The 27810-nt window shown below is 41.7% G+C and overlaps 1 protein-coding gene across 4 annotated transcripts in view; it reads left to right on the top strand.

Moving 5' to 3' along the window:
* GRK3 (G protein-coupled receptor kinase 3) overlaps positions 1 to 27810 on the top strand; it is a 551671-nt gene that overhangs the window by 502265 nt on the left and 21596 nt on the right. For all 4 annotated transcript variants that reach the window (XM_029620117.1, XM_029620115.1, XM_029620116.1 and 1 more), the window contains 6 exons: positions 4597 to 4691; positions 11101 to 11208; positions 20729 to 20795; positions 21007 to 21107; positions 24475 to 24541; positions 25222 to 25317. In XM_029620117.1, the coding sequence (XP_029475977.1) occupies positions 4597 to 4691; positions 11101 to 11208; positions 20729 to 20795; positions 21007 to 21107; positions 24475 to 24541; positions 25222 to 25317 (534 nt within the window). The remainder of the gene's footprint in view (positions 1 to 4596; positions 4692 to 11100; positions 11209 to 20728; positions 20796 to 21006; positions 21108 to 24474; positions 24542 to 25221; positions 25318 to 27810) is intronic.

Raw genomic sequence — 27810 nt, 5'->3', positions numbered from 1 at the left:
ATTCTGTAACTGCCTGCATTGGTGCATTGTCCTGGAGGATCTGTTATACCCAAGGACTCCGCACAGATTTTCAGAGTGGGAACTGTGCGCGTACTTTCACTTTGAAAATCACCCCAGGAAAACTACGGCATAGGCCCGCTAATTTATGCGGGTGGTTTCTCCGAGAAACATTGCACGCCTGCTTTTGGACGTACAAAAGGTGAGCGTGTAAGAGCAAACCCCTCTGCGGCCCGGGCCTGCGGGAACGCCTCCCCATTTTGGGGGTGGAAGTTACGCTTGTCGTGTCACCGCACACATACGCTTACCCGCCCATGGAGTGGGAAATCTCCCAGTAACCCGTGTTGCTGGGTAAAGCATTGTTTTGCCTGCAGAAATGACTTTTTAAAATCCTCTGGTGAGGGCAGTTTTGTAAAAGCTGTTTACCCGGGTAAATGGGCTGGCTGAAAGCCGCTCCCCCCTCTCACAGCTAGAAGCGCGTGCATTGAACGCAGGCATTCCCGGGAGCAGGCTGTGCAATGGTCTGTGACGTTTCTGTGACATTTTCCATTCTCAAAACTACATAACACGGTTTTGAAAGGGAAAATTCCCTGAGGCCTTTGAGAACTGGTACAAGGTCTGTGGGGGGGGAAAAGTACCCACAGACGTGAAAATTACCCTCTACATGGAGAGTCTTTCAGAGGTGCAGGCTCCCTGTCTCTCGGCAAGCATTTTATTGCCATGATTATTGTACAGGACAAAAGGGGCATTATCTCTTTTTTGAAACAGGACGTTTGCTAGACAATGAAAAACTTTTCTGAAAAGAAGTTCTCAGAAATGCTGCTTATTTATTATTAAATAATTCAGTTTGGTATTTGAAAGAAGCAAAGATAACAACCTGTTCATGTCATTGTGGCAGGAGCCGCAGTTAAATGTTTAGCTGGTGCAAATGTGTCTGCTTGCTAAGCACCATAGGAGCTGGGTGGAATGGAAGAGTTTTCAGTAACGAGAATGTAGCTCGGAAGGCCTCCTGCTTGAAGAAGCTGCCGCAGCCATCGAGCATCTCCATGCCGCTGGGAACAGCCTAACCACTGAGAGATTCTGGGTATGGGAGCCCATCGCAGCCTGAAGATGGATCCTTGAACCCAAATAAAACGGAGGTATTGCAGGTTGGAGCTCTTGTTGATAAATGGAAGCTAAATATTGGAGGGATGGAGGTGGTTGCAAAGGAGGAAGTGAAATCTTTATGTGGGGATCCTGTTAGTCCCCTACAAATACTTGGACAGGACTAGACCATTTGGCATGGGGAGAGACAGATTGTTGGGTTTGCAGCTTCCCCCATGTGGCAGCTGGCAATGGTAGTGTCTCCAGTATTTTTTCCAGAGAGATCATTTTGCTCTCGTGGATCCTTTTTGCTTTCAAGGAGGCAGCATGACCATGGCCGGGCTCTTATTTTTCTAAGTCTTAACTTTAAGCTCCATGGAGGCTTTTATTTTGGGTGAGAGTTTCTTTCTACCCTCTCATGCTACCTTTAACTTATTTGAATTTGGCGTGCCAAATTGCTTTTGGACTCAACTAAGCAGATTTCAGTATTTCTTCTAACAAATGGAAGAGGTTCTCTTCTGCAAGTGGAACCTGAGATCATAGGAATCCAAGGAGAGGATTACTTACTGCCATCCGGAGAGAAGGGAAAAGGAGGAGAACTGATTGACCACATCAGTGGCTCATAGATAGCTACTGAAGACTGGGAGAAAGAGGAGGAGGAGAACAAGGTGTCACCCTTGATACTAGAAGTGGAGTCAGGAGATAAAAGACTAAATATTTTAAAAGTACCTTTGATACGTCCTCTTTCTTGGGAGGGAAGCATTCTAACTGGGCCTGTGTTCCAATGGCAGGGAAGAAGTCAAGTAACGGAAAGAACTAATTAAATTGGAGATTCACCTGAACATAAGAAAGACTATAAGAAGTCACAAAATTACTAAAAGCATTTGTAACAACTTGAAAAAAAGGAAGTACGCAGCCATAAAGACTTTTAAATTCATCATTGCACCTTAGCAGTAAAAGAGAAATGTTGGAAATTACGAAACAACTATCATGTGTCTTATTGAGTAGTGACTTTTATTCTCAATACTGAGATTATCGGTGCTGTGTGCAAAGAGACTTAACTATGGGAAAAATAAAGATCAATGTGAGGGCCCTGAAAGGAATCTTCCTCCACCCCATCCCCCGCACAGGGAACCATGGAAATAAATCTAATGAAGTAGCTACAGTGTCCATCTAAAACAGAAATGTGAGATATGACCTCTGAGACCATAATCCAGGTTCAAGCATCACAGGGGTTACATTTAGGATCAGATTGTACTCTGACTATGGAAAAGCAGGTGCAGCAGGGAGCACATAGGGTACATTTTTAAATGGACATGCCGATTTTATGACATGTGTGTGATACCCGCGTGCACCTGCACGCCCAATTTTGTATCGGCGCATGCATGTCTGCCCGGGTGCCTGCTCACGTGCGCAGGGGGGAGAATTTTTTAAAACACACGCGGCAACGCGATCTACCATTTGCCCAGTTCCCTCCCAGGCCGCTCCAATAAAGGAGCGGACTGGGAGCTTCCCTATCCCACTACCTAACTTTCCTCCCTTTTCCCCTCTCCTCCCTGACCCCTAAACCCGACCTACCTACCCTATTTTTTTTGTTGTTGCGGAATTTACCTGCTCTCCTAAGCAGCAGTAAGTTCTGCATGCTGGCCAGTTGCTGGCGCGCTCTCCTGAGACAGGGCCTAATGGCGCTGTCCCTGCTTGCCCTTGGCCCGCCCCTCTTTAAAGACCCGGCACTTCCACTCGTACCGGGACATACGTGCTTGGCCGGGCTGTTTTGAAAGTGCGCTTGGCGCGTGTTCGGCCCGACCATGCAGGACTTTGAAAATGTATCCGCTAATGCTTATTTAAGATTGAAACAAGTGAGGCAGTTGAAACCAGTGGTGTTTGCATTAGTTTTAAATTTGATAGATTACTGCAATGCCCTTTATCTGGGCTTACCTGGGAGGGTGGTAAGGAATACAAAATATAGGAGGGAAGCTGCAGCTCCCTTTTTAAGGAGGCCTCATTGGCTTCATGCTGGAAGTTTAAATGCTTGGTTTTGGCATTCAAGATTTTGAGAGGAGTTTTTTCCCAGCAGTTATCTTCTTCGGTTGAGTTAGAGAAGCTCTAATCCCCCTTCAATATCTAGTCAGCAATTAATGCTGCAAATCCCCCAGTGATGGCTTTCCGTCGTAATAGAGTAAAGAATCGTTTTTTTTCTTCAGTAGTCCCAGCATGGTGGAATGAGATGCTGATTGAAATCAGGAAAGAGAAAGAACTGATGAAGTTTCATAGGAAATTAAAATCTTGTTTGATAATTTCTGGAGTTTAGGCAAATGGTGGGTAAGATAACTGGAAATTGATTTGAATGATGATAGCTAGATTGTCCAGTTTTGCTGATGTTTTATGTTGTAGAATTGTTTTAGTTTTGTTTAGCTTTTATGTATTGTAACTTGATGTTCTAATTTTGTACATTGCTGTGGGTGATTTATTGAAATCTGTAGAGCGATTAACAAATATTTTTAAATAAAGAAGATCCTACTGCTGCCACGGAGTGATAGCCCATGATAGCATGGCGAGGCTTCTACCTTGCAAAAATTCCAGGCCTTGATAGTCAGGGGTGGCCAACCTCGATCCACAAACAGGTCTAATCTTCAGAACATCCACAGCCAATATCCTATAAAGCAAACCCGTTTGTGGATCTTAAGAACCAGAGTTAGCCATCCCATTCACTCCCAGTGTTGCTTCTCCCACTCTAGAGGATCTGAATCAGAAACAAAGACCCATTGTGGAGTTCATGATGCTGCCACTGTTTACCCACAAAGCTATTCTAGAAATGTATCAGTTTAAGCTCATATTTCAGATGGAGAGCAGGTGAGAAAAATAACTTGTTTTTGATCAATACTCAAAATAGTATGTTAATGAGTTTTCATAAATTTTCCAGTTGAAGATTTTTCTTTTTAAACAGGCTTTTGACTCAGTTATTGGTTAAAGCTTTTCTTTTCTTTTTTTTTTTTTGTAGCTTCTGACATAACACTCTTTGTTTAATTTGAATCTGTTAGTGGTCATGAAGCCATGTTCTATATATTATGGCAACTCACATTGCGGTATTATTTTTGTTTGTATGTTTGTTGGTGAATCCGCTATTGTGAAAATTATGGAATTTTTTTTTTATACTGCGTCCATTAGTTTTGGATAGAGCAAGTAATTTTTTTTAAATAAATAAATCATGATATATGCAAAACTGATCTATCATATTCATTTATTCTAATTGTTCTTTTCTAAACTGAGATTCTAAAATGGTAGGAAGCATTTGTCTCCCGTGATTGGCTGTCAAATATGTTGTCCTAAGCTGATAGAAACAGACTCTAAAGTGACTATTAAAAATAATTAATAATTGCAAAAAGCAAAAAATAAAAATATAATGGTCAGTAGTAAGATACCCATACTGTTTTAATGTCTGTAAGAGGCATTGTTTGCATAACCATGTATTTTTTATGCATGTAATAAATGAAAACATTTCTTATCAATTTGTAGCCTGCAAATATCCTACTAGATGAGCATGGACATGTAAGGATATCAGATCTTGGTCTTGCCTGTGATTTTTCCAAAAAGAAGCCACATGCTAGTGTGTAAGTATTGTGTAAACATAGTTAAAGGAGAATTATCCAAATGTGTTTCCACTTTGGGTTAGCAAGTTTCCTTTATGTCCTGGTTTTTCAAGCCAATAGAAACCTACTGAAATCTTGCTCGCTGACTGGGAGTTTGTAGTGGGTAGACTAAGGCATCCGGTATTTTCCCATTTGAAACTCCCTTCCCCACTGCGACTCGCCTGAGTTTAGCCAGCTTTCTGCGTTGCTCTTTAGCACTGGGTACAAGTGAGCCCATTGCAGTCAGTGGATGTCGCTGGTGTGCTACAACCAGAGCTCCCTCACGGATGCTATGAGCACTGCTTCCAGACAACTCGTTTACACTGGACTACGTCATACCAGTGCCCCTAGTTTTCTGCAGCGCCTTATGGGTAGATTCTGCACTACATGAATACATTTGCATATAGTTTTACATGAATTCAATTCACTTAATATGTATAAACTCATTTTTTATTTAAACATTTTAATTTCAAAATAAAATGTTTTCATCCTTTGTTGTCCATGCTTGCTTCCTTTTCTTTTATTTCTTTACATTTTACTTCTTTCTCCCTTTTTTCTATATTTATGGTTGGGATTCCTTTTTTCATGCTTCCTTTCTCACATTACTTTTTTTACAGCCAGTCTCCCTTGCTTCTCTCACCCTTGTGCGTGAGCCTCTCTTCCCCTCATAGTCTCCCCATCCCTCCCATCTCCTCTTCTGGTCATTCATTCTCGTTCCTTCCCTTTCTTCTTTCTTCCAGTCCAAGTTCCTCTTTCCTTATCATCCATTCACTCCCACCATCCCCTGTACCCTTTTCCTCATTCACCTCTTCTCTGCCATCCACTTTGTATCTCTTCATTCTGTTTTACTCTCTTCCATCCACGTTTCTCCTTCCCTCTCATCTGGTTCGCTTGATGCCCTCCTGACACCTACTACTACTCCTGATTGTTTCAGTGTCAAAGGCTTTGTGGTTACTATCTGTGAGCCCTGTGCTGCTATCAGTAACTCTTACACATTACAAGAAAAAGGCCCTTTAATGGAACTCAGAGCTGGCTTTATATTTTAGACATTATATTGAGGCAAAGTCCATCTGGGTGTTTTGTCATGCTTTCTGGAACTCAATGCCGTAGACATGTTTTGGCTCTCGCACAATGAAAGACAGCTTTGGACTAGATTTTATAAAGCCACAAGAGTGTTAATGATGATTTGTTTGGCAGAGAGGTTTTAGAAGATAGGCTGGTCAGACTTAACAGAGCAAGTGCCAGCTGGAAAGATCAGGTAGTGGCTACGAGAAAATTTCTGAGCCCAGCAGTTTTCCCTACTGTGCTAACAGCTGATGTGTAGGCTTAGCCTGGCGAACAACCTAGCATTTCACGATCACCCATTGTTCGCGTAAAATGTGAAACTGCTTCATTTAAAAAGGGAAAAAACAGCTTTTATCTCACTCACATAATAGACATCCTTCCCGAACTGTAGTGGAAAGACTTGGAGAACATTTGTTAAAATATTTTTGCCTACTGTTATGAAACCTTTATACCTCCAGGCTATATTTATCCAAAGGGGAAAATGCAGAAGATTCAAGGAGAAAAATATAAAGCCAACCATTTATATTGTACTTCTCTCAGACCCCTTTCATTACAGAAATTTACTGTTGCTTGTTCGTTGCAAAAAAACCTGCATTATAATAATCACTGACTCATAAATAGTAATAGTAATTATGAATCATTAGTTGTGATTCAATTCTGGAATCTATTTCTTTTAAATAAAGGATAAAATGCCTACATAGTCATGCCATGAAACTTAGTGACTATTTTAAATGTATTTTTATCTTGATTACTGATTATTGTTGTTAATGAGCAAATGTGCTTTCAGCTTAAGAGCTGTTTAGGGAAAAAGAACAATCAGGGCATGGTAGCAACTTATGTAGACCAAGTGAGGACTATGTAAACCCATCATACTTATGATGACAGTATTATTTAATTTTCATATAGTGTAGTGCTCTGGGTTTATATAATCCTGTCTGCTAGCATTTATAGAAGCAGAACAATTCATAGAGCATCAGAACATGGACATGAAATGAGAGCACACAGAACAGATGATAGGAGACATCAGAGCATGATGCGAGCTTTAACCCCAGTGGCACGCATGATTGACTTATGACTTCCATAAGGCTTTGGTGTTGGATCATAGGGCAGAATGAAGGAAAAAGAGATGCACATAGGGAGGGGGAGAAGTAAGGGTGGCCAAAGGAAGGAAGGAAAGAAAGGCTGGACCACAGAAGAGCTATTAGCAACAAAGAAAGGATCTTCCAGGTACTTTCAAGCGACCGCTATCGGAGTCAGGGTACTGGACCCAATGGAGCACTGATATGATCCAGCATGGCACTTCTTGGGATTAATATTTAAAAGGTTTCCACACTTGAAATTGGCATATATGTGTGTAAATAGCATGTACATGCAAATGTGTCATTTTGGAAACATTGCGAGTGAATCTTAACAGGGAGAAAAAAGGGGCAGTTTAGGGGTGTTCAGGGGTAGGGTTTGGAAGTATGTGCACAGCTTACTCTTTTGTAAATGATATACATGCATACGCTTTTACACGTGATAGTTAAGTCATTGAAGTAAAATTGCACTTCTCTTGTCTGCAGTTTTTGGTGGGTGGTCTGGGTTAAATGATGGGGTGATCAGGGTAAAGTGCTGGAGGTCTGGGTATTTTTAGAAGCAGAGTATGCACATTATAAAACACATCCCTCTGCATATAACTCCAGTTATTATGCACATAGGGCCGGATTTTAAAAAGGTTACTCGCGTAAATCACCTTACGCGTGCCGGGCCTATTTTAAAAAGGCCTGGCGACGCGCGTAAAGCCCCGGGATGCGTGTAAGTCCCGGGGCTTTACTACAGGGGTGGGGGTGGGGCCAGAGGCCTCCGACAGAGCGGCCATTGCTGCTGTGTTGGAGGATCGCATGCCGGCAGGCTGCTGGTGCACGCAACTTGCACCTGCCCAGAGGCAACGCGTAGAAGGTAAGATACAAATTTTGGTGGGGGTTAGAGTAGGGCTGGGGGGGAGAAAGGTTAGGGGAAGGGGTGGGAAGATCAGGTTAGGGAAATCAGTTAGATACTTGAGACAAAAATATTTATTTTACACTTGAAAGGAAAAGATTCAATTTAAAGTAAGTTAAAAAGCTCATATAAAAGAAAACTCTTTCTAAATGATGAGCACATTGTTCTCTACGCAGCATTATGTACAGACAGCTGAAATATGCGCACAGATGCAAATTCACTCTGCGCAGAGGGAAGAAGCGGTTTGAAAGTGCAGAAGGGGGAAGATAGTGAGGGATGGAGTGACAGTGCTGGGCAGGACGATGCAGCTGTGGAACAGCAGCGCAGCACCAAGCAACCAGTTCACAGCTGCACACTGCTCGGCTGTTGCCATCCTTAACCCATGAGCTGGGGCCATGCTGGAATGGGAGGGGCTGCCATGGTTCTGTCGCCAGGTTCAAAGCTGCACTCCCTTCCTCTGCCACCTCCTCGACCTCCTACTGCCATTGCTGCCATGCGCCTTTTCTCACCATGCAGAGTCCCAGCCATCCATATGCATGATTACAGACAGAGAATGAGAACTCTGTGCCGGTGCTATGGATATGGGCCAGAAATGGCTATTTATTTATAACACATGTATTCTACTTACTTTATGTCCAGTCCCTTGACTTCTAACCTTCTTGTTTAATAAGAAATTGTTTCGGATCTGCTCACACCCATTTTTGGCTAACTTGAGGTTTTAGACTTAATTCATGAGGCGTGAGTTTTCCCCTCCTCTTGAGTTCCCTGTACCCCAGTTCGTTTTTAATAATCTGACACTACAAGACCAAAACACTGATCAATGGAGAAGGATTGCAGCTCCCTTCTTGTGCTGACGGGGAATTATCAGTGTTGAGTAACATCCATGGGGCTATGAGCACTGCAGTCACAGTGCTGTGAGCCTCAGGCAACCTGGTGAATAGGAAGCAAACCCAGAATCCAAACCTGGTCAGCTGGCTCATTGAGCCCAGCCAATATTTTAATACGAATGGCATTGAGCTCAATATACAAGCATGTCAAATTTATAAGATCAGTTACTTATTCTTGTGAAAAGTAATCCAAGAATACTGGTTGAAAATATTAATTTATATAATGTCAATACTAAACATACTGTATATATTATTGAGATATATGTAATATTTCAATGTTTATCTCTTACCTTTGCCTGGTTTGCCACCTTTGCAGTCAGTGTGGGTTTGTTTAGGGGGATTGAAATATTAGCTGTGATGATGAGGTGTGTCTCATTTATAGGTAGAAGGATCTATTTACTAAAACATATTTAAAATGTGTGTTAGGTCCCATCTGTATGGCCTGTAACATTTCTGAGTTCCTGCCTCCAGTAATGCCTCTACGTTGCTGGTCATGGTAATGCAAGCCCAATCCCTCCCCACCTTCCCCAGCAGCTAAAGAGATTTCTGCTGCCCAAGGTTCCCCCACTTCCCCAAAAATATATGAAGGGGTACAGAGTCCCAGTGACCTCCCAACATCCCCTCCAAGGGGCTTCATAAAAACAAGGGTCCATTGAGCCCAGCAATCCTGTCTCTGTGGCCAGGCCAGGTCACCAGGAATTACCGGATATATCCATTACTTGTTGCTCACTCCCAGGGATAAGCTGTGATTTTCCCCAAGACTTCCTAGCTAGAAACATAGTAATGACGGCAGAAAAAAAAACAAATGGTCCATCCAGTCTGCCCAGCAAGATATTTATGGCAGTATCTACCGAGCCATGCAGGTTACCTCCATGTTTCTCGTAAAGGTAGCAACTGGCGCGCCGTACATTTATTCCCAATCCTTATGATAACCCATAAAAACTGCATGTGGACTTTTCTTCCAAGAACTTGTCCAAACCCCTTTTAAAGGCAGCTTTGCTAGGTGTCTTGACCACATCCTCTGGCAACAAATTCCATAGCTTGTCTGAGTGCCAAGTGAAAGACAGACTTTCTTCAATTGCTTCCCCTAAGACTAAGCAGAGGATCTTGCTGCAGTCCAGTGCTTCCTCAGGTCCACCCCTCCCACACCCAAATCAGAAGGCTGTAGAAGGATCTTAGGAAGAGGAGTGATTCCTTTCTCACCAAGGAATGTCTGTAATGGATGGGTTTCACATAGAGAAGAGTGGGTCCTAAATGGTGGCCATGATGAAGTTTCATGGTGCCACAGCTTCAGAAATAGTAATGAAGGGGGTTGGGGTAGATTCCAGTTGAGATAGAAAGTAGGGGTGAGCCAGGCCTTCCAGAAACTTGATCAATGTGCAGATACTTTAAGGGTGGTTTTTGTATCTTTCCACTTTGATGCAAAGTCCTCAGGCACTTTTACCAACAGGGCTTTGCGCCAGTTTTGAAATGAACGGTACAGATGCATTTTCCCTTTGAAAGTTGTCATGGGGAAAAAAGACCTGCAGAGATTTGCACTTGCTTTTTCTGCGGATTCTTTTTCCCCTTGGAAATATTGCATGAAAATTTGAAAATCTGCATGCAATTTATTCATTCCCCCTCCCCCCCCCCAACCTCAACGTTTCCCAAAGACGTTTATTGTGAATGTGGGTGAAGATACACATGTCGTTGACCCTGCATGTATTTTTACCTGCGAAGGTCTGCACAGGCTTCAAATAAGCAGTTTACTTGGGTAAATGACTTGACGATTTCCCTCTTTCTGTCCAGTAGGAAACCATTTTGTTCACATTTAGGGGCAGATTTTAAATATTATGTGCATGGGGTACATTTGTGCGCGCTACCCAGTGCGCACAAATGTACACCGATTTTATAACATGCGAGCGCTGCCGTGCGCATGTTATAAAATCCAGGGTCAGCGCGCGCAAGGGGTGCACACTTGTGCACCTTGCGCGCGCCGAGCCCTAGGGGAGGCCCGATGGCTTTCCTCGTTCCCTCCCTTCCCCTATCTAACCCACCCCCCAGCCCTACCTAAATCCCCCCCATTATTTCGTTGAGTTACACCTGCCGGCTGGCTGCCAGCACACCAAGCCCCAACACAGGCCCTGTGTCGGGGCACTCGGCCACGCCCCCAGACCGCTACCGCGCCCCTTCCCGCCCCTTTTTCGAAGCCCCGGGACATACGCATGACCCGGGACTTGTGCGTGCTGCCGAGCCTATGCAAAATAGGCTCGGTGTGCGCAGGGGCAGATTTTCTTGGGTTACGCACGTATGTTACACGAGTAGCCTTTGAAAATCTGCCCCTTAATGTTAGTGCAGTAACCTGTAGGACACTGGGTCCCATATTACATAAGTAGGAATGATATACTGTACGACTGCATAATTTGTTAATGTTATTTTTCAAATTAAAGACAGATCTGTCATTCTTTCTTATATCCCATCAGCGGTACCCATGGCTATATGGCTCCAGAGGTGCTACAGAAGGGAACGGCATATGATAGCAGCGCAGACTGGTTCTCTCTAGGCTGTATGCTGTTCAAACTTCTAAGAGGGTGAGTTAAATATGTATCTTTAGGAATGGTTGAAAAAAATCAAGCAATTTGCTTAGTTAGAGTGTGCACTCTGGTGCACTGTGAATATCATTTTATTTATTTAGTTAGTTATTTTATATACCGTCGTTCCAAATAAAGATCACAACGGTTTACAATCTAACATAAATATAATGGCATGACTTAAACAATGACTAAATGTAATCACATAACATACATAATAAACATAGGTATGAGCATTGACAATGTAATCAACGGAGTGTTCTAGTTTTTTAACTAAAGGTACTGGGATAAGAGGTTAGTGGGTTTTTAAGATGTTTTCGATTTTTTATTTTGATGTCGTTGGGGTGTGATGGGCTGTTTACTTGGTTTATTAATGTCTTTGACCTAATTGGTGCTTTTTCTGAGCACAGGTAGTTTTAAGTTGTCCTTATTGGTATCATGAGCAAAAGTATACCTATACTGAGAGGTCTTCTTTGGCTTCGAATTCTTGGAGGGTAAAATTTAACTTTCTCGTGCTTGCTTTTAAATTAATTAGGAATGACAGCCTAAGTTCCTGGTGTTGGGACTACATTCCTAGATGTTCTGTGAGGTCTGCAAACAAAGCCAAATTATGTATTCCCTCAGTTAAAGTTTTGCCTTTGACACAAACCCTCAATAGAAACTTCTCATTTGTGGGCCCCTTCTGGAGCACACTTCCCCTTCTGATCCATCTCGGGAAAGATTTTATTTTATTTTTTACATGTTTAGGCAATTGGTTAAAACTCGGTATTTCAGTCAAGCACTCTCTAAAATTGTTTGGTCAATGATTTATTACCAGTTTCCTCAGCCCTTACTGTTTGTACGTTTTCCATTAGCGAATTGATGGCAGGAGGTTTTTGTTATGTTGTCATGTATGTTAACATGTATTTTTGTCTGTATAAGTTTCTCTCTATCATATTTAAATTTTATTTGCTGTAATTTATTAGCAGTTGTCTTCCAAATAGCAAGCTAAAAGTATTCTAAATAAATAAGTAAAACAAAATCATGACTATTGGCAATGCAGCTTTAACAATGCCTAAGGAGCAAGTAAATGTTCTACTTTGCGTTTTACATGTATCCCTTTTCTGTACAATATTTTCCTTTCCAAACATTATAAGAAAAGAAATTGGTCAGACTAGGTGAGATCCATGGTCCTTATCTGCCATTATATTGTATAATTCTATGCTTCTATGTTACAGAAAATTAAAGCATGGGGTAAGCAATACTAGAATTTCATTCTCCCTCAGCAAAGTCCCGGACACGCTAAAACACGCGGTGGTCAAACCCCTCCTCCAAAAACCCACCCTTGATCCTAAGGATCCTGCCAACTACCGTCCCATCTCCAACCTGCCCTTCATAGCTAAAATCATGGAAAAGGTGGTTAATGCACAACTCACGGACTACCTCGACAACCATAACATTTTACACCCGTCCCAATTTGGTTTCCGTAAGCATTTCAACACAGAAACTTTACTCCTCGCTCTTACAGACACTCTCCTCAAAGGCACTGACCAAGGTCAAGGTTATATCCTTGCCCTTCTTGACATATCAGCTGCGTTTGATACGATCAGCCACAAGCTCCTCCTTTCTCGTCTCTCTGACATAGGCATTTCAGGTGCAGCCTACCTTTGGTTCAAATCCTACCTCAACAATAGACAATACACTGTAAAAATAGGAAACTCCGAATCCTCCCATATCCCCCTCGCCTAAGGGGTCCCGCAAGGTTCCTCCCTTTCCTCTACCCTCTTCAATATATACCTGTTACCCCTCTGCCACCACCTTTCTGATTTAGGCCTCAAATTCTTCTCCCCTTATTGGCATCCCTAGCTTACCCCTATTGTATTATTAGTATGTTTACGGTTATCTGTTCTCAGTGTTATTTTGTACTATTTTTACATTCTTATTAGTTAATCTATATCTATTGTTATTTCCACCCTTCCCCTTTTGCCTTGTTCGCTGTATTTCTCTTAGTTCTTTGTAAACCGATATGATGTACCTACGAATGTCGGTATAAAAAGTTGTTAAATAAATAAATAAATTTCTTTACCCTAATTTTCTTATCTATAATTTTGGCTCTTAATCTTTTTAACAATAACACTAGAACTATATGGAGCTGAGTTTAAAAATCATTTATACACTTAAAATTGGGTTTTACCATGTGTAAATGCACTTTAATGCTACAATGTAGGCCACTGAATTGTTCTTAGGATATTCATGTCTAAGTGCATTTTATGCACGTAAATGGCTTTTTAAAATTGCTATGATAGTATGTTGCATGTGTATGTTTAACTCCTTTTAAAATTACCTGTGTCTGTTAAATATCATAGGACTTTTTGGCCCTATATTCAAAGCGCATTCAGCGCTATTTAGCCAGATAAGCGAGACTTATGTAGCTAAGTAGCAGCCACTGAATATGCTTCTATATTCAGCAGCTGCCGCTTAGCTGCATAAGTCCCTTATACGGCTAAAAGTTACACGTACAAAAAGTAGGCATGTACTGGACGGATCAGGCGCGGAGTGAGTTAGCCATATAACTTATATGCGTAAATTCAGCAACTTTGCTGTGCCGTTTGAATATACATCATAACTTAGCCAGATTAATTCTAACCGGCTACGTTACTTACACGGCCACCTTTGAATATCTACCCCTTTAATAGTAAATGTAAAGATTACAAATAAAAGATGCTTTAATTAGCTAACTAAAGTGTAACAGCATATCCCTGACACATTAATTATCTTATCTTGAGAAATATACTATTAAAATTCTTATTAGAAAACCTCCATTAGATGACTTTGCTATCAAGTTGAGCTGCTGAAATCTGTGATAATTTATGAATGATTTGAATCATGTTTTGATGTATGCTTTGCTTTAAAGGTCAGGCAGGAATGATATGGCAAAGGAAAGACTGGCTATAGGAACTTAGGCTTCCCGGGGGGGTAGAGTAATTGATGTGCTGCAGCCTTGAAGTTAGCATGAAAAAGTTTTCTCTGGGTACATGAAAGTTAAAGAAAGATGGTGAGGTGCCTGGGGACAAATCAAAGATTAGTAGATAAAGAAAACAGCTTCTGTGTCATGTGTTGGAGAAAGTACAGGGCTTTAGACAGTTGGGGTTAGTGGAGCGAGGGGTTTGTGGTAGAAGGAAGGGATCCTAGAATAAAGAGGTAGCAAGCGGGTGCTGTGTTGGGTGCAGGCAACCTTCCCACTACTCTTGCTAGTCAAAGAGGAGCAGTACAAGGCAAGTGGGCTCAAGCTGGTCCTTGGGGCCCTCAGAAAATGTCTAATGAATACCCGTGAGATTTAGTTCCATGAGGTGCCTCCAATGTATGCTATTTCTTTTGCATAGTCATTAAGGATATTTGAAAACCCGACTGGCTGGGGGAGAGTAGGGGCTTGAGGAGCTGTTTGAGCACCTGGTATAAATAGTTCTAGAGGGACCTGCAGTTTCGAGGGGTGATGTGATGCACCACACTGACGGTGTTTTTCAAATCAGCAGTGTGGGCATTCTGTGTTCTACAGCATGATCACTACGTCCTACGTAATGGATTCCATTAATCGGAAGAATGCACGTGCCTATACCAGACAAATGGTAGCACACAAACATATACATAAAGAGGGATGCACTGGTGCAAGTTTGAAAATTGTGAACCGTAGAGCCAGTCATCAAAAGCTTCAGCCCTAGCTCTGATCATTTGTACATCTTTCATAAATATGCATATGATTCTAACTGGATAGCAAAGTCAAATGTTATTATAATTTGTTGTGATCCACCTTGAGGCTATCCTTGGTGAAAAGCAGAACAGCAAATGTCAGTAAATAATAAATAAATGGTAATGATAATATTTCAATTATCTTAAAAAATACAAAGAAAAATATCAAAAGTAAAAATAAATCTTGTGTACATGGGAAGAGGTGTGGTCTAATCACTACAGCAGGAGTCTTCCCGGCACACACTAAAGTCCCCTCTTAAAATATTGAGCCTCTGAGTTACTTTAGGATCTCTGTTTGCCCAACCACAACTAAAGCATTATAATAGTGGTATTACTATATCTTCTCTCCTCGTTATTTTGAAAGCTTTCATTCTCGACTGATACCAGCATGTGCTCCCAGGCTATCCGCTTCCCCAGGGATGTCTGGAGTACTCTCTTGGAAGCTTGTGCCTTAATAAATCGGTTACTCTGTAATGTGCCACCAGCCCCCATGTTGTTTTTGCTCCTGTCCGTGTTATACCTGATTCTAAAATTCTGGAAAGGGAACGGTTAACTTCCAGTTCTTACTACGAGAGGGGCCTCTGGAACTCAACAGCAAGCAGTTTATTTGTCCAATAAAGGTACCTCAGAATGATGCTTTGATTTAATTGTTGCGTCACCCCTTTTTAATATGCAAAACTGAATAACAAGAATCTTGCAACTGAAATTCATCTTGTGTAAGGTCGTTCTGATTTCATAGAGCTGCCGCTACTTTTCAATAATGTATTTTTTTCTGATTGCTTTTTAGCTTGCATCTCCTAAACTTGAAAATGAACTAATGATTACCTGGTTCTTCAAAGATTAGGCTAGATCTCTGTGAACAGTATTATTTTCTATCACATTTTCTTTGCTAGCAGATATTACATCTGAGCTTTTCAGTTCATTGACCTTGCTGTGTGTCCTTCATGGAAAAGCAGGAAACCATAAGTGGAGATTGCCCCCTATTGCACAAAAATAAGATAAGTTGCAGTATGTCAGAAAACCAGGAAATTGTGTTTCCTTTGAACACAGCAGGCCAATATCTTGTTTATACCAATTATGGAGCACAACTGATACATTCTGAGCTACATTTTGTAGTGATAATGCTCTAAACAATCCTGTTTCCAAAATGAATATAAAATATGTTCAGTGATCAATTGCTTCTAACAGAAATAGGATGAAACAGGGTGCCAAGGGATTGTGATGCTTACTGCAGTAAAACGAAAACAGGTAGATACTGTGGGCTTTGTTTAGAAACTCCTGAAAAATCAGATAGCCATTTGATTGGAGAATACCTTTGAATTAGTCACACCCCGATCTGTTAATTTAGTTTGAAATCTCACATTCAGTGGCTTAGGCAGTCGTGATCCTCCGCTGCCACAGTAAAATAAATCTTGAGACATATATGAAATTTAAGCAGACTGCGCCTTATTAACACCAAATGATCCAATTGCAAAATGGTACCCCAAACCCAGCACTTAACAAACATCTGGCTGCCTGCCTAGCTTGGCATGACAGCCTGTGTAACTTATTGAGCCCATCATGTACTGAGCTAGGCCTGTTGCCAGGTCCCTGCTATAGTACCAAGGCATGGAAGGAGACTGAGTATTGGATTAAGTGTGGGATCTTGTATGCTCATCTTCCCGGGGTGGTAGGTAACCAGTGAGGAGGGAAACATACAGACTTGGATAAGGAGTGATACCCCACGAGTAGCCATGCTTCTATGGCTGGCAGATGAGATATATCCTTGCAGTGTGGACAGAAATATCTTGGTGGACTGTAGTCATTTCCACTGTTACTGTAGAAGGATATGACAGAGAGATTCAGATACCTGAAAGGTATAAATAAGGTGCAAAAAGCAGATATTTTTTCAGTAAAAAGGAAGTCTTAAAACCAGAGTTTATAATATGAGGCTCAAAGGGTTAGCCTCAAAAGTAACATCAGTGAAGCTAGTAGAGGCCAAAACAGTAATAGAATTCAAGAAATCATGGGATAAGCTTAGGGGTCGATTTTCAAAACCGCGTGCCAATTTTGAACATGCGCACATGTGCAAGGGGGGGAGGGATTTTCAAATTACGCGCGGTGATGTGATCGGCCTTTTTTCCAGTCCCCCCCCCACCCCCGTCTAACCTTCCTTCCCTTTCCCCTTCTCCACCCCGACCCCTAAGCCCTACCTAGCTACCCGAAATTTTTTTATTTTACTACTTAACTACTCCTCCAGAGAAGAAGTATTTTCTGCACACCGGCCAGCTGCTGGCGTGCATTTCCCTGATACAGCGGCTAATGGCCACTGTCCTGGCCGGCCTCCATTATGCCCTGCCCCGCTCTTCCCCACCCAGACCACTCCCCCCAGCCTGCCCCCTTTTTCAGGGCACGGCACTTCTGTGAATAACGTTGGTTACGCGTGTGGCCGGCCCGTTCTAAAATGCACGCGGCGCATGCAAGGCCCAGCTATGCGCACGGCCCTTTGAAAATGTACTTGTTTGAGAATCGCTTGTTGCAAAGAAGCAAAAGGAAAGCTGAGGTTTATTATATTCTGCAACAAGAGGTAAATTCGGCAAACAAGATGTCTTCTGTGGTCCATATCTGCCATCCTATATTGGGCCAGATTGTAGTACCTACGCGCGGGCGTAGATTTCTGCGCGCAACCCGGCACGCACAAATCTACACCCGATTTTATAACATGTGCGTGCAGCTGCGCGCATGTTATAAAATCTGGGATCTGCGAGCGCAAGGGGGTGCACGCTTGTGCACCTTGCCCGCGTTGAGCCCTAGGGGAGCCCCGATGGCTTTCCCTGTTCCCTCTGAGGCCGCTCTGAAATCGGTGTGACCTCGGAGCAAACTTTCCTTCCCCCCCCCCACCTTCCCCTCCCTTCCCCTACCTAACCCGCCCCCCAGCCCTACCTAAACCCCCACCCCTAACCTTTGTTATACGTTGTGCCTGGCTCTGGGTAGGCGTAGGTTGCACACGCTGCGCGCGCGATTCCCCTGGCCTAGAGGCCCTAGAGAGGCCTCTGGCCATGCCCACACCCTGCCCCGGATCACCCCTTCCCCGCCCCTTTTCTCAAGCCCCAGGACATACGTGTGTCCCAGGGCTTGCGCGCATCACCGGGCCTATGCAAAATAGGCTCGGCGCACGTAGGGCTTTTAAAATCTGCCCCATTATGTTGCTGAGTAACAGTATCTGTTAAACTCTAGAAACAAGAGTTAAGATTGTTGCTATTAATTTCCTACTGAGCATGGTTTGAGGAAACTGGTTTTCCTGATACGTGGGTCTTCAACACATTGTGGAGTAAAGATTATTTGGGCATTGCATGCCTGCAATATATGTTCCTTGGAATGTAATACATAGGGCAGTAACTATGAGGACATGAAATTTTCACAGCCAGAATTCTGAAACTTATAATGTGCCTTCTAATTAGATTTATATTTACCTGCAAATTGAAATTGCTTCTCTTTTTGGATTACAGTTTTTCCAAATTGAATTGTTGACCCTCTTCTGATCTCTCCCTGCAATAAGTATTGCTATTAAGTGTACAAGGAAAGAAAGTAATTCTGAGGGCAGTCATAATAAATGACTCAGTTCAATCTTTTGTGTTTAGCCGGTCACTGTAAGTTGCTAATGGACGAGGTAATTTAGAATGTTTATATCCTCTGTACTGCTTACACTGGCGAGATGCTGACTCATGCATTTTTAGGCTGAGACAATGAAGTGGAGTGCTTTTGACACCTTAATGTTTTGAGCAATGCTCTCTCATTGACAGGAGACAGTGCCCTTCTTCTGCATAAACATGTTACAGTCAGGCAAGGGCAAAATGTTTGGGGAAAAAGAGGCTTGCTTAATCGATTCGAGTAGATATGTACTGTGGCCATTTTTTTCTTTAGCACTCACGATACTAAGACCACACATTCAGACGTTTTCTTTTTTTAGCATTGAAACATTTTTCCTTATTACCATCTGATTGGGGGCGGGGGGAGCCTGATTCAACAAACTGTATTTTTATATCCTGCCTTTATCAAACAGAGATGACAGTAAAAGGCAGCAAAGCTTCTTACCCTAGACAACACAAAACAAAGGTCCCTACAGCCTTATTCCATACAACAGCATAACTTTTGACCATTTCAAAAGGGTAAAAAAAAAAAAAATGCATTCCCTAAAACCAAACCGCTGCGTTTTTATTGCATCTAATGCAATAAAAACGCAGCGGTCCCCAACCTGCCAGCTCCAGCCTAGAACATACACCTCAGTATTGGCATTCATGGTGCAAAAACAGCTAGCTCAGACTCCATATAATCCATAAATACATCAAAATGGGTTGTTTCCCACTTCCACGGAGTTTAAATCAATGCATTGAAACTCACCCCTACAACTATTTCATTTTAATTGGGTCTGACATACCCTCAGCAATTTGACAATTCATGATCGGCAACTAGCCTGTATTCCCCATAGTCTTACTCCCCCTTCAGTCCTGCCACTGCACCCGCGAGCTGACCAGAAAAGCAGGTATTTGGTATCTTCTTAGTGAGGTACATGCAGTCTTATTCTTATAAAAGTAGCTCAAATTCAAGTTAATATAGACATCACTTTGATGGTGTCCTCACTGTATTTTCTGAACAAGATTAAAAGTAGTATGCTTGCTATGTTAGTCCATTTAGATATACTCCTATCATCAGGTCAGTCAGTGTAACTCTAAAGATTTACTCAGAAATGTGTTTATGTGTACTAAGCATTTTCCTCATAAATGAACAGTGGGAAACCCCTTTGGTACATCTGACTCTCAAGCACAATAAAAAGGAATCAAATTTTGTCAGCATTATTAAAAGTAATTTCTTCATGTCAGCAAACTATCTCCAAGATTTTTGTTATAATTTGAAAATCATGCCCTTTTTGTACCAGTAAATGTTGTTTTATACTATTACCACCCCTCACTCATAAGTATGGAAATGATTAAACTGATCCCTTGCATACTGCATTGTAAATCACAAAAATACTGAACTGAAATATACTTTGATAAATCTCTGGAAGAGCATAACTCCTTCATTGCACAATTACAATGCCAGCTTTATTGTTTGCTTTATTATTCTAGTTAATGTCTAAACATACACAATGTTGAAGAAATTTGTGGGTTAGGGGAGGAAGGAATCGTTCCTGTTTTGGGGCTGACGGGAGCTGTTTATATATAAGGGGTGGGGGTGGAAGCCTCACAGTCGGGCCACAGACCCTTTGTTTTTGGGTGACAGTGCTACTTAACCAGATATCTTTGAAGATATCCGGTTAAGTAAAACGTTATCTGCCACCCAAGGCCGGATAAAGTTAAACCTGCTGGGAGGCAGGTAGTTATCCGGCTATAATTTGGCCGGATAAGAGGCTGAATTTGCCAACTTCTGAGTTTTCTGTCTAAATGGCTTTTGAATATTGACGTCAGGAATTCTTGCAGCAGTGCAGAAACTCAAAGTTACTCTTTACAGAGGTTTCTGGCATTCAGGAGTGCTGTGGGTTGAACAATCCTCGCTTAATATCCCTCTGCAAATTAAACATTTCATCAATAGAGTGCACTATAAACTGTTGAAGCAAAATAAAATGTAGATCATGCAGATTACCTTTGGTGATTCTTCCATATACCACTTTCTGTTTTTGGAAGGTAATAGTGCTATTTTATTTTGTTCTATTCAATAGTGACACTTTACAAACTCCTTTATGGTTTGTACATAATATTGTGGTCCAATATTACGTATCAGCTTTAGATTTCACTCACTTTTTTCTCCTTTTCTATAGGCACAGCCCTTTTAGGCAGCACAAAACCAAAGATAAGCATGAGATTGACCGGATGACACTGACAATGGTATGGATTTCTGTCAGAACTCGAATGCTTGCTTAATAATATTTGATTCAATTACATTTTCATAAAAGATGGTGAGTTGACTTTGAGAAGCAGCTTTGAGCTCCTATTCATGCTGGTATTTCTCAGCAACGTTTATTTTCTAGTGATTTCAGATTGCCTTGACACTCCAGATTCTGGACTTGACATATTTTGGTTGCTTGTTTCTCTGTAGAATGTAGAGTTACCAGATTCCTTCACTCCGGAGTTGAAGTCCCTTTTGGAAGGCTTTCTCCAGCGAGATGTCACCAAGAGGCTTGGCTGCCAAGGAGGAAGGTAGGAGCTTTCTTCTTTTGTTTACTTTCCTTTTTGTATTTTATTTCTTAGAACAAACTTGTTGACAAGGGTGGAGGGCACTGGGTGTTAGATTAAGTATAGGAAATAGTATGGTCATTACGCAGGATGGTAGAAAACCACAGAGGAAGACCAGAACTGACTCGGATAAGGACAAGTGTTCAAGCTTCCATAGCTGGTAGCTGGGATGTATCCTTTGCACTGTAGACTAAAATAATGGGGAAATCTGGATGGGCTAATTGGTTGACATCAGTTACTACTATGTAAACAGTCTCATATGATTTTACTTCCTGTTACTTCTACATGCTAATAAATAATCATTATATTTTACCTTTGGATTGTATGTACCATTTGAGGATTCTTTGTCGTGTGGATTTATGGATAGAATAAATTGAAGTGATAAAAAATATTTTACAGTTTATCATGCCATTTACTACACTATTAATGCAGTGCTGTTTCAGTAAATTAGCATTGGAAGATCCATGCACCTCGACTTTACTGAATAATAGCTTGTGCTGCATTGGCTAGGTCACTGATGGTCGTCTCACTAATTTTTTGGGTTCTTTGTCATCATTCTCATGTGGAATCTCTCTTTGCTCATAACATTTTTACACTATTTGTTTAACGTATTTAATATTCTATCTATCCCAGTAAAAACATACTAAGATTTTATATTCAAAAGTCCCAGGCACCAAACAGATAATACCAGCAGATTGTCAGATGATGACTTGAGCAGGATTAATATTTTGTTTTTCAGAAGCAAATTTTTTATTATATAAAACATAAGGCTTGCCATATTAGGTCAGACCAAGAGTCCATCAAGCCCAGTATCCTGTTTACAACAGTGGCCAAGCCAGGTCACAAATACTGGCAGGATCTCAAGATGTAGCTAGATTCCTAGTTGCTTATCCAAAGAATAAGCAGTGGATTTCTGCAGCTCCCCCTTAATAATTGTTAATGGACTTTTCCTCCAGCAACTTGTCCAAACCTTTTTTTTTTTAAAGCAGCTATAATAGTAGCATTCACCACATCATCTGGCAACGAATTCCAGAGCTTAATTATGCGTTGAGTAAAAAATATTTTCTCTTATTAGTTTTAAATGTATTATTCAGTAACTTCATTGTGAGTCCCCTGGCTTTTGTACTTTTCGAGAGAGTAAACAATTGTTTAATGTTTACTCATTCTATTCCATTCATTATTTTACAGACCTCTATCATATCCCCCTCAGTCATCTCTTCTCCAAGCTGAAGAGTCCTAACCTCTTTAGCCTTTCTTCATAGGGGAATTGTTCCAGCTTCCTTATCATCTTGTTTGCCCTTCTCTATACCTTTTCTAATTCTGCTATATCTTTTTTGAGATGTGGTGACCAGAACTGAACACAGTACTCAAGATGATCTCGCACCATGGAGCGATACAGAAGCATTATGATATTCTCTGTTTTATTCTCCATTCCTTTCCTAATAATCCCTAGCATTCTATTTGCTTTTCTTGGCTGCTGCTGCACACTGAGAAGATTTCAACGTATTTTCAATGATGACACCTCGATCCTTTTCTTGAGTAGTGCTCCTAATGTGGAACCTTGCATTTTCTAGCTATAATTTGGATTACTCTCCCTAAGTGCATCATTTTGCACTTGTCCACATTAAATTTCATTTTCCATTTGCATGCCCAGTCTCCCAGTTTTGCAATGTCATCTTGCAATTTCTCACAATCCTCTTGTGATTTGACAACTTTGAATAATTTTGTATCATCGGCAAATTTGATCACCTCACTTGTTGCTCCCATTTTCAGGTCATTTATAAATATATTAAAAAGCATCAGTCACAGAACAGATCCCTGGAACACTCCACCTTTTTCCATTGGGAAAGTTTGCCATTTAGCCCTACTCTCTGTTTTCTATATTTTAACCAGTTGATAATCCACAATAGGACACCTATCTCATGGCTTTCTAATTTCCTAAGAAGTCTCTCATGAGGGACTTTGTCAAATGCTTTCTGGAAATCCAGATACACAATATCAACTGGCCCACCTTTATCCACATGTTTATTTATGCCTTCAAAAAAAATGTACCCTATTCACCAACCAACCTCGTTTCTTTGTGCAACAATTCTACAACTCCAAATGTCAAGGAAACCCCTTGATATGTGGTTTGTGTGCGGTCGCTATTAATGGACCAACCACTCTGTGGCTGGCCTATTGTAGTAGCTCCCGTGTTTTATTCTTTAATTTCCTTATTCAACAATTTTTCTTTTCAATTTTTCAATTTTTTAATTTTCATTCAATTGTCTGTGCTTTTGTTTTCCCGGTGTGCGGTCTGACCCACCCATAACTTGTCATTATCCTTTGATGAGTACTTAACTTGTTTGCAAGATGCTGATTGCTACCGCTGCTTATGGGTTCAGCTCCGCCTGCCCGACAATGGCCATGTTTCGGCAGCATTCTGCCTGCATCAGGGACCATGGGAAAAACTCTATTGTGTCCGAAATACGGGTCCACCGTTGGAAAAGCACATCATTTTGTTCTCAGGAAATGAAGGCGCCGCTCACTTTAAAAACTTCATACATGAGAACAAAATGATGTGCTTTTCCAACAGTGGACCCGTATGTGGGTGTTGAAATTCCAATAAAAATAAAGTAGAAAAAAATAAGACCAAGCAAGGACACAGTGCAGCCAAGTCCAGACAGCTTGGCATTTTAAGACCAATAATTACCGCCATTGTTATCAAGATCCTGTACTGAGGAGGGCAATTCTCAAAGCAATTTGCACGGGTAAAAAGTGTTTTATTTACGTGATTTGCTGTCTGCAAATTGATCATCTTCACTGCAGCTACTATTAGCCATGTTGAGCGGAGGTGTTCCTTGGGGGGAAGCATGTTTTGATTGGCAGAGGAAAAGTATGCCTATAGACTGCACTGTAAAATGTATGTGCATACTTTTTTATGCAAAATTTCACCCACAATGCAAAAAGCAGCTGCAAGTGAACTGCCCCTACTTTGCACCTGCAATACTTTTCCAAGAAAAAACCCTCGCCTGCTTCCCCTTTCAAAATCAATGCAAAGACCCGTGGGTAGAAAGTGCACACGGACATTTACCACCAGCATGGACAGCTTGAACCTTTTCTTACTTATCTTCTAATATTTAATAAGGCAGGATCTGCCCCTGTTGTGAAAACAAAGATGTCAAGGCTTCTTCTCCCTTCTCCCATCAGGGACCTGCTTTTCAGGTCTTTTTGTTCTAGTGCATGCTGCAGTGCATGTACCTCAAACTATTTGGTTTACAAAGCTTTTAGGCAAGCAAGATGGCGTAAAATAACTTCTCTCTCTACTTAACAAAGTTTGCTTCTTCTGCAGTGCACATGAAGTGAAAGAGCATCCTTTTTTCCAAGGAATTGACTGGCAACAAGTCTATTTGCAAAAGGTAATACTTAAAATATTATTTCTGAAACCTGTGAATGAATCACCATCCCCAGGCTATGCTCCTTTTCACCAGATCTCTCATCATTATCATTTCACCCACTCCGTTCATCCACATGCTCTTCTTCTCATTGCTAGCCGTTTTACATGTGGCAGTACGCTTGCTGCACGCTGGGTTGAAATGCATAGTTATTTTTAAAGTGAAATATACAATTTGTTGACCCATGCAAGTATTCAGCACATACATTTTCCTTCAAATTTCCAAGCAGTTGCACGGGGGTAAATTTTGTGGGATAAAATGAAATTTATGCTCATAAGTCTGCTTTAAAACATTGGTAACTTACATGTGTGTTTGCCATCTAATGTAGGAGTACTTTTTGGAAATTCCCCCCCATAATATCTAAATGCCTGGTGGCATATAATATGGGCACTTTAGCTGCCCAACGTTGAACATTATTGTTCTCATGTAAACTGACCATGCCTCTCTGACATGCCTATTTTGCCAAGCCCCTAATTTTAGGCATCTTGTGAATGTAGGTAAACAGAAAGTGACTTTAAGGATTCGTTAGGTGCCTAACTTTCAGACATACGTGAGATGTCTATTTTCTCTGTGCAAAATAAAACCCCAATAACTTCAGTTTAAATGTGCCATCTCTTTCTACTGCATTGATTTGTATCTTCCAGTATCCTCCACCATTGATTCCCCCTCGAGGAGAAGTAAATGCTGCAGATGCCTTTGATATTGGCTCCTTTGATGAAGAGGACACTAAAGGCATTAAGGTACATATGTGACGTTTTCATGCAACCTTTCCAGTCTTTAAACTTTTAGATAAAACGGTATGAATTGCACCTTTTGATCATTCACTTGGTTCAGCAATGGCTTCTGTTACGTACACTGAAGCATCATTGAGCAGTATTCAGACTTTACATGTAAACATTTCAAAAGCAAGGTATTTGTAGTCTGTAGCTCAAATACTTAAACCTCTCTGTATGTGATAATCTATAGCTTACCACTGGAAAGCATTCCAGAAGGCCTGCTTTGCTTTACAAACTAGCAATGCAGTGGTACTGTTTGATTTGTACTGAGTCAAAGCCGAGCGGGCTTTGAGACTGGAGAATTGGACAGTTGAAGAGTAAGTACTCTTTAATCACTGCCTTCCTTCCCCACTCTAATTCCTTGTCTCTTCAGAGAGACATGTCTCCAGAATGTGATTATAATTATACAGACTGCTATGTCCAGCCCAATTATCCCAAAGCCCAGGGATAGGCGCCTTCCGTCCTCTCGTGCCACAAACCACTCGGATTTTCAGGATATCCGCAATGAATATGCATGAGATGCATGTGCATGCAATGGAGTCAAGTGCACGCAAATGCACCTCATGAATATTCAAATTGAATATTTTGAAAATCCAACTGGCGTACAGCACTCGAGAACCGGAGTTACCTACCCCTGCTAAGAGCCTGAGATTATTTCATTCCCAGACAGTCAGTATGGAAGGCTGATGAAGAGAGAATTGAAAAACTGGGATTTCCTTCTTGCACGAAAATGATTCAAACCCAGATTTTTAAAATTAATTCTTAAAGTGCCAACTGCAAACTCATAGCTGAACCATGCTAAAATTCCATCTTAAGTAAACATTATTGATATTTCATTTTGGTTGGAGGTTTTGGACTACAGTAATAGGAAATACCTGCTGTCCCTTATTCCAGTCATTAAATGTCACAGGTTATAGATACATAGGGATATCTGGGCAATTTTTTTTACTTTTACTACAGCAATTATCCTGGCAAGAAAATATGATTCTAGCAAGAATATAATTGTTGGCATTTTATGAAATACCATATAACAGGATTAGAATTATATAATGCTTTACATCCTATAGTTTCCTAGCATCTAGACAGATGGATTCAGGACCAGTGGCTTATGCATCTCTACCAGCAGATGGAGACAGAGCAAGCTGACGTCACAGTATATATAAGAACATAAGAACATGCCATACTGGGTCAGACCAAGAGTCCATCAAGCCCAGCATCCTGTTTCCAACAGTGGCCAATCCAGGCCATAAGAACCTGGCAAGTACCCAATCTCCAGCAGATGGTGGACATGCATTTCCCTTCTGGGGATTGCTTCAAAATTTAGAGGAGAATTAATTAATTTGAGTTGCCCACTGACCTATGGTGAAACCTAATGGTCCCTCCCCCAGCTGAGAATTCCTGAGGTGATTTCTGTGGTCGCTCAGATGAGTGCTTGGTCTGGTAGCTGGTTATTTGGTCGGCGTGGACTTAGCTGAATTAAACAGCTGAAAGGAGCAGGTACAGGGAGCCAAGCATGGCGGTGACGGTATTTTCCCTCTTGCCCCGCAGCCAGAGACAGTCTCTGTACTCTGCCCGGAAGGCTGAGCTCAGGTAAGTTTAAAAAAACAAAAGAAAAAGTCAGAAACAGAGTGGAGGGGTTGTTGTAGGACTTCCTCCCGTCTCCGTGTTCGGTGAGCCATTCCGACATTCGTTCCCCCCCCCCCCCGTCGGGGTTAGGGGAACTGAGCAGCCCGGGTGGAGACTGGGCTCCACCCGGGCTTCATTCTGTACACCGTGATTTAGTTTCATTCTGTACACCGTGTGGTAGGCTGCATCGGCGTTTTCACGCTCTTTTTTTTTCTGCGCATTCAGCTATCCTCTACAGGACTGTTGGTGCGCACAAGCGCATCCGGCTGTGCGTCTGAATTGTACGCCCAGTTTCTTTTGGGCATAGTGCCTGTGCACACATTCTGGCACATATTGGTTGTGCACCCAGGTTTGGTGCAGTGACAGTGTGCTTAGTTTTGTGGCGCACAGACTTGGTAAGATTAAACTTTGTGTGCTCCTAAATTTTTTCCAGCGGGGACTCGGTTGGACACATTTTCAGTCTCTTGTTAAGCGTACTGACAGACTAATGGTGCTTATGGCTAAGAAATCTAAGCACCTTTCCCGCTGTGCTACCTGTCCTATTCGGGCATCTCAGCCTAGTGTGCCCTCTAACCTTGTGCTAGTGCTGCTTAGAGGCTCAAGAAGAATTATCTTCATCTGATTTTACTAAGCCTGGTTCTTCCCAGCCTGATGATGGCCTGGTTAAGGACATGTCAGGAGGGACACCTGACTTTGAAACTCCCTTGATTGCTTCCTTAGCAGGGAATGGCAGCTCAGTAGATGCTGTACAAGTGCTTCCTGGTTTTGCAATGGATCCTTCTGCCTTTTCTTGGGTAGAATTTTTTCAGGCGCAGTCCTCAGCACCATCCA

The sequence above is a fragment of the Rhinatrema bivittatum genome, chromosome 11, assembly GCF_901001135.1.
Source record: "Rhinatrema bivittatum chromosome 11, aRhiBiv1.1, whole genome shotgun sequence".
In the NCBI taxonomy this organism is placed as follows: Eukaryota; Metazoa; Chordata; class Amphibia; order Gymnophiona; family Rhinatrematidae; genus Rhinatrema; species Rhinatrema bivittatum.
Note: the sequence above shows the minus strand (reverse complement) of the source record. Positions and strands in the feature narration are given on the sequence as shown.